Genomic DNA, 7,668 nt, shown 5'->3' on the forward strand with positions numbered 1-7,668 from the left:
TATCTACCTGTTCACATTAGTAGAAATTACTAATGCTATTCTTTTGCACTTGGTTGGTTTTTTAATGTCAAAGGTAGCAGTCCTAGGGCAAGCAGTCATGCTGTGACTCAGCCTAGGTAAGCACTGAGAGACAATAAAGAAAATGGGAGTCTGGAGCTAACTTTATAAAGCGTGGGTGAGGCTTTGATAGCTGTGGGGTGTTACCGGTCTGTGTCCTTCAGCACTTCCTTTGGCAACTACAGCCTTGGGGAGGCGCCTGGGGACAGGCTCAGGAGCCAGGCTGCTGGGAGGAGGCTCTTGTGGAGCTGGGAGAACTGTAAGACCGCGACAACTTGTGTTGCTCATGAGGGAGAAGTATCAGACGTTCATTTGCCTGCTGGAAAATAAGGAGAGAAAGAAAGAAAAAAAAAAATGTCGAAGTTCCTTCTTGTCCATTCCCTGAGAAACTGAGCCCTAACTTGTACGTTTTGGCAACCCTGCCAAGAGCACAGAGATGAGTGCTGCACTGAGGTAAACCCTGCTTCTCTCTGGATGCCTTCACCAAATCCCAGGCTAGGTATGCAGAAGTGGTGAAATCTCCTGGGAGGAGAGTGTGGGAGGCCAGGGGCTGGATCCCTTCCTGTGGCGGTGAAGCAGCTTTCATTGTGAGCTCCATGCCGGCCTCTGTAACGGTGACCGCTGGCCTTTCCCACAGACTGAGACCATGGGAGCTGCTTGTGCTGGTGTGAGGGAAGAGAGAGGCTAATGCATACCTTTGACCATATAGGCAGCAGCCAATATTTGAGTTCTGGGTGTAGAAATGTCTGTTACCTTCTTCAGAAAAATGTAGACTAGAAATAATCAAACGATCGTGTTGTATATTCATTGCATATGACACGGTCTTTTGGGGTTTGAGGTGCAGGTCTGTATGAATTGGTGTGCTACAAGTTAAAAATAATAAATCTGATGCATCTTTATACTGCGTGCTTTGATCTCCTTGTGCTCTTCATTCTTCTCCCAACCAAAGGTAGCCAGACTCTGACAATGTGCATCCTGTCTCCTTCCTCACTTCAGGTGTGCACACAAGCTGCATATTTTACTTTAGAAATGGCAAATTTGGGACACAAGTTGAGCAGTTAAAATGATGGTTTTACCACGTCCTGCACAGGAAGCTTGTTTTTAAAAAGCTGACTGAGTCCTCTAGATTTTGTCAAAACAAAAAGCAAAGCAAGCTATTTAAAGCTGCAAAGAGGTTTGGATTCTCACAGGATCAGTTTGCCACTTTGTCTCTCAGTGCATATGTTTAACTTAAAGTGAAAGCCTTGCAGCCTGCTCCTGTGCTACCTGGGCTAACAGCTTCCTATAATCACCAGGATGTGATGATAATCTGAAAAAATATTTTCACCTTTATGATAAGAAAGAGTTGTGGGCTTTTTGTCTTGGTTAGCTGAGTTTGATTTTTTTTTTTTTTGAGTAAAGTTTTTTTTTTTCCTCCAGTAACTGGAAAAACATTTATGTAGTACCATTTAGTCCAATGAATAGGTGATAACTGTTTCCAAACACATTTAAAAAAATGGTGCCAAATAGTCACCTAGTAACTGCAAGACTTTTACTTGTGTAGTGGTACTTAAGGGAGAGGAGCCAGTCAATCTGGTAAGCAATGTGGATGTTTGATAGCAATGAGTGGGAGACATTGACTCTTACTGTGTTAGACGAAATGAGACCTTGCTTGTCATGTAACAACAGACCTTAAATGTGCTGTGCAAGTCATGAGCAAAGCATTTAAGAGTGCTATTTCATTTAAATGCAATGTACTGCAAAATAACATTAGTGCTGGGTTTTACATGGTCAGACTCAAGCAGTCATCTTCACAGAATCAGATTTTGTGCAGTGTAATCAATTCTTGCTATTCGTATTATTAATACATATCAGCTACAGCACTTTACCTTTCAGGTATTTCAGTTGCACAGAGCAGGCCTAGGTGATTGTACTGTGAAATGGCAAAGATACGTAAATATCATCTGGCCTGAAACGAGAAGACTTCTGTTTTCAAGCTAAAGTAATGCATCATTTCAGTGCATATCCTTTGAGAAATGTGAGGTGGAATGATGGACAACATGTGACAGGCAACAAAACGTTATGAAAACTGGAACCTTCTGAGGATCTATATGTCGTGGCTTGACTGTTACTAAACGGTAAAATAATCTGCTCAATACTGATCTTTGTCTTTGTTCTCTTGTAGGAATGTTTACCCTTGCAGAAGTTGCATCGCTCAATGACATCCAGCCAACTTACCGTATCTTGAAACCATGGTGGGATGTATTTATGGATTATCTAGCTGTTGTTATGTTAATGGTTGCCATTTTTGCTGGAACCATGCAGCTGACCAAAGACCAGGTGGTCTGCTTGCCAGTTTTGCAGTCTACTGTAAATTCAAAAGCACAACCCAGCACATCAGGGAAGGCTGACTTTACTACTGTTGAAACAACCACTGGTCAAGGAGAAGATGCATCGATGAGAACGGTTTCCTTTGGAAGAACCCCTACTGTAACACCTGACGTACCTCTGAGCAGAGCTACCTCTCCTCAGTATCAACCCACTGAATCAGGCCAGGAGCTGAAGAAGGAGCAGAAAGATTCTTCAGGCCGTAAAACAAATTTGGATTTTCAGCAATACGTATTTATTAACCAGATGTGCTATCATTTGGCTCTTCCTTGGTATTCAAAGTATTTTCCCTATCTTGTTCTCATCCATACTATAATTTTAATAGTCAGTAGCAATTTTTGGTTTAAGTATCCCAAGACTTGCTCAAAAATTGAGCATTTTGTGTCTATATTAGGGAAGTGCTTTGAGTCCCCTTGGACTACAAAAGCATTGTCTGAAACGGCATGTGAGGACTCAGAGGAGAACAAACAAAGGTTAACTGGTGCCCAGTCCCTGCCCAAGTATGTTTCCACTAGCAGTGACGAAGGAAGCCCAAGTGCCAACACTCCCATGATAACAAAGTCTGGCTTCAAATTTTCAGCTGACAAGCCAATGATCGAGGTTCCCAGTGTTACTATTTTAGATAAGAAAGATGGAGAACAAGCCAAAGCACTCTTTGAGAAAGTCCGTAAGTTCCGGGCTCACGTGGAGGACAGTGATCTGATTTACAAGCTCTATGTTGGCCAGACTGTCATCAAGACTGTCAAGTTCATATTTATTCTCTGCTATACTGCAAACTTTGTCAACACCATCAGTTTTGAACACATCTGCAACCCAAAAGTGGAACACCTGATTGGCTACACACAGTTCGAATGTACACACAATATGGCTTACATGTTGAAGAAGTTGCTTATCAGCTATATTTCCCTCATTTGTGTCTATGGTTTCATCTGCCTCTACACACTTTTCTGGCTGTTCCGAATACCTTTAAAAGAATATTCCTTTGAAAAGGTCAGAGAAGAGAGTAGCTTCAGTGATATTCCTGATGTCAAAAATGATTTTGCATTTCTTTTGCATATGGTAGACCAGTATGACCAGCTGTATTCTAAGCGATTTGGTGTCTTTTTGTCAGAGGTAAGTGAGAACAAACTACGGGAAATTAGTTTAAACCATGAATGGACTTTTGAAAAGCTGCGGCAGCATGTTTCCCGTAATGCCCAGGACAAGCAAGAGTTGCATCTCTTCATGCTGTCGGGGGTTCCTGATGCAGTGTTCGATCTGACAGATCTAGATGTTTTGAAACTGGAGCTGATTCCTGAAGCAAAAATCCCAGCGAAAATTTCTCAGATGACAAATCTTCAGGAGCTTCATCTGTGCCACTGTCCTGCAAAGGTCGAGCAGACTGCCTTCAGCTTCCTCCGGGACCACTTGAGATGCCTTCATGTGAAATTCACAGATGTTGCAGAAATTCCTGCATGGGTGTATTTGCTCAAAAACCTCCGTGAATTGTACTTGATAGGCAACTTGAACTCTGAAAATAATAAAATGATAGGGCTTGAGTCTCTCAGAGAGCTGAGACACCTTAAAATTCTCTATGTGAAAAGCAACCTAACCAAAATTCCCCCCAATATCACAGATGTGGCACCGCATCTGACAAAGCTAGTAATTCTTAATGACGGCACTAAGCTTGTGGTACTCAATAGCCTTAAGAAAATGACTAATGTTGCGGAGTTGGAACTGCAGAACTGTGAACTGGAGAGAATTCCCCATGCCATCTTCAGTCTCTCTAACTTACAGGAACTGGATTTAAAGTCAAATAGTATACGCACAATTGAAGAAATCATCAGTTTCCAGCACTTAAAAAGATTGACTTGTTTAAAGCTGTGGCACAATAAAATAGTCAACATTCCTTCCTCCATTACCCACATAAAGAATTTGGAGTCTCTTTATCTCTCCAACAACAAACTCGAATCCTTACCAGCTGCAGTGTTCAGTTTACAGAAACTTAGGTGTTTAGATGTAAGCTACAATTCAATCGCATTGATTCCAGCAGAAATAGGTTTGCTTCAAAATCTGCAGCATTTCCACATCACAGGAAACAAAGTCGACACTTTGCCAAAACAGTTGTTTAAATGTGTTAAATTGAGGACTTTGAGCCTGGGACAAAACTATATTACCTCAATCCCAGATAAAATTGGCCAACTGTTGCAGCTGACTCATCTGGAACTGAAGGGAAATTGCTTGGATCACCTGCCAGCCACGCTGAGGCAGTGTCAGCTTCTCAGGAAAAGTGGGCTCGTGGTGGAAGATCACCTCTTTGACACTTTGCCCTTGGAAGTTAAAGAGGTGTTGAATCAAGACACAAGCATTCCCTTTGCTAATGGGATTTAGGCTGTGGGGAAAAGCTCGGTAGCTGACCTCCAAATGCTAAAAAGTGTGGCAATTGTGAGACCATGCATCTTAGAAAGCAGAATTCCTTGGAAGGCAGGACGACTAGCAGGATTAGAAGAGGCGTAACAGAGAGTTCAATATTTGCAGTGTTTTAAAAGATTATTTCCAAAATTTTTGAGAGGATAAAGAACCTTAATAATCTCAATTCTTTTTTCCTTAAATCGTTTGTAACTTGGATGCTGCCGCTTTTGAATGTTTACAAATTTGCTTGCCTGCTTAAAGTAAATGATTAAATTGACCTTTTCTTACTATGCAAGTTATTCCTTAAGGTCTGGATTTACTTCAGTGCATTATGGGGGGAAAAAAAAAGGAGAAATGTTGTATACGGTATGGTCCTAACAGCACTTGAAACACACGTTGATGTGTGTTGCTAGGGTTTAGCCATCCTCAGCAAATGAAATCAGTTTGGCCGTGCTTTGAACTGCACCAGAACCACCATTTTCCTGCATTAAGGTATGTGGTTTGCATCAGGCCAAGTGCGTTTGCCCTCATTCTTCGTCCTCAAGGCCTCATGTTGTTGGGTGAGATTTCTTCTGTGGTCCAGTGTGCTACTCCTTCACACCGGCAAAGACTGGTCGCATTCCCGCAGCTGGTCTCCCCCTGTCCCACACAGGAGTGGGTGGTAAAAGGGAGAATACTGCCACTTGGCTTTCGAGTTGGGGATAGTTTTGGTATTTGAACTGTTGTGCAAGGTGACTTCGAAAGCCATTAAACACCAAGTGACTTTACTGCTCACGTTTTGCTCCTCTTTCAAATTTTCGTCTGGGAAATTCAAGGCATTTTATGAGTTGGCGATTGTTTTGTTTCACAGCCCTTGTGTTACTTGTTTAGGAACTGGTGTGTGTGCTCCATTTACTAGACTAGTGACAGAGGTATAAGAGATACGATTTACTCAGATCTGATTTATCTTTATCCCCTATTGTGGTGTGTCTTCCGCACCTGGACTTTTAACCATAGGAGCACCCTTCTCCCTCACCTCAGCCCAAGTAGTGTGATGTTTTTGAACACTTACACACTGTTAGAAAACCCTAACTATGTGCCAGATCAGTCATCAAATAAAGACGAAAGCAGACAGCAGTAAGCGTGAGATTTTTTTTTTTAGTTGTTTTTTTGGTGGTGTTTTTCTAACTGAGTTTGTATTGTCAGAACCATTAAAGAAATATAATCTATTAAATCTGCAAAATCATCCGTTGTAAATCTTGGCCATTTACATTCCATGTGTGCAGAAAAAGTACTATGCTGGGAGATGATTACATGATTACTCATGGTTTAAACACAATTCCCTATTGTAGTGCGGTCAGGACTGAACTAGTCTGTAGTTCAAGGGACTGTTGTTCTCACACAGAAATCCTCATGCACAGCGATTTCTACTGTAACTTCACCAGAGCTGCCCTGACTTATGCCGCTGTTGACAAGGGGATAGTTTAGGCCTAGGGGCATTGAGCAGTCAAGAACATTTCAAATACTGCTTTTATGAATCTTGCACATTTTGTTGTTAATCATTTACTGTTGGTCATGCTGGGAGGATTATTCTCAGCTGTAGGTAGCAGTCTCTGGATACATACCTGCATCATAAATTCATGTATATCAGAAGACCAAGTTTATCAACAGTGGTTTTCCCACTTGTTCTGGGGATACAATCTGTTTTCGATTTGCCAGCAAGTAGTAAACTTGGGATGTTGACAGTTCCACAACACCAAGTCACAGGTTTGGCAGAATACTTGCAAGTACTGATCTGTCCTCAACTGGGAAATTTAGTGCTAATCCTCAGAATCTTTTTTTTTTTTTAAGTAGAAGTTAAGGATGCAGTGGATTTTTTTTTTTAAGAAACTTTCATGTGTTTATGTTTTGCACATAGATCACTTTAAAATTGCTGGACTATTGAGTCTGTCGAATAACTGTGGAATATACTATTGGTGTATGCTTTGTATTTGCTTTGAGTGTCATTTCAGCTTCCAAGAAATTCTGTGTAGGGTGAGGAAGAGTTGGAGGATGATAAAGTAGTTAAAATACTTAGAAAAATTGTTCAGTTTTTCATCCTTTTTCCTTATTTTAATAGCAGAGTCACGCAGAATGCGGCCAGGGATTGATCCATCTTTTAAAAGATTTTTTTTGCTGTTTCCAATTCTATTACTGTCCCTACAGATGTTCAAAAAATAAACCCATGTCCACTTCCTATGAGTATGTTACACATAATTTAGACTACTGTTTTGACTAGTTACTAGCCAATTGTTCTTCTTAGACAACCTGTTCCAAAATAAGTGTATGTTAAAGTTGATTTCAGATTTGTGATGCTTGCTCAACATAAACTCCATTTTTGTTCTTAGGAGAGCTCTCTCAGAGTGGGGAGGAACTGCCCACCATCCCCACCTCGCCTCCCCTCAGTCCTTCCTCTTCTTCGTGACTGTTTCTAATGTTTCTATTTCCTGTGTGTCAACAGACACAGTCTTGCTTTAAAGTCTTGGGAGTTCATCTCTTTCCATGTAAGGCATGTGAAATATATTTTGCATTTCTATTTGATTTAATAAATAAGATGTTTATATCTTCCTCTAATCTATTTTTTTAATGGGAAAAAGTGTGTTTGCATAGTAAAATCTCTGATTTCAGATATCTTATGCTGAATTTGTTGTGAGGTGCCTCTAATCTAAGAGGTGAAAGTGGCTGCCCCTAGTAAATTGTGTAGATATGGTTTCTAACTAGAATACAGTATTTCGGGATAGGTTTTTTCTTTTTTTATATATACATAATTAAATTACCTACTGTGTCATTTTATTTGGCCAGTGAAGTTTTGCAGAATATATGTATGGCCCTGGG

At 40.8% G+C, this 7,668-nt stretch overlaps 1 protein-coding gene across 6 annotated transcripts; it reads left to right on the plus strand.

The window, feature by feature from the left end:
* Positions 1–2,223: 2,223 nt before the first annotated feature.
* Positions 2,224–5,096, plus strand: LRRC8D (leucine rich repeat containing 8 family, member D). 6 transcript variants are annotated; one of them, XM_010133697.1, is made up of 2 exons: positions 2,224–2,487; positions 2,611–5,096. In XM_010133697.1, the coding sequence occupies exons 1-2, from the start codon at positions 2,224–2,226 to the stop codon at positions 4,792–4,794; spliced, it is 2,448 nt and encodes an 815-aa protein (XP_010131999.1). In that variant the 3' UTR covers positions 4,795–5,096. The 6 variants fall into 6 exon arrangements, with proteins under 6 accessions (XP_010131999.1, XP_010132003.1, XP_010132004.1 ...); XM_010133701.1 differs by having other exon boundaries at positions 2,224–2,473; positions 2,615–5,096; XM_010133702.1 differs by having other exon boundaries at positions 2,224–2,473; positions 2,624–5,096.
* The last annotated feature ends 2,572 nt before the right edge of the window (positions 5,097–7,668 follow it).

This window comes from Buceros rhinoceros, unplaced genomic scaffold (genome assembly GCF_000710305.1).
Source record: "Buceros rhinoceros silvestris isolate BGI_N320 unplaced genomic scaffold, ASM71030v1 scaffold10973, whole genome shotgun sequence".
In the NCBI taxonomy this organism is placed as follows: Eukaryota; Metazoa; Chordata; class Aves; order Bucerotiformes; family Bucerotidae; genus Buceros; species Buceros rhinoceros.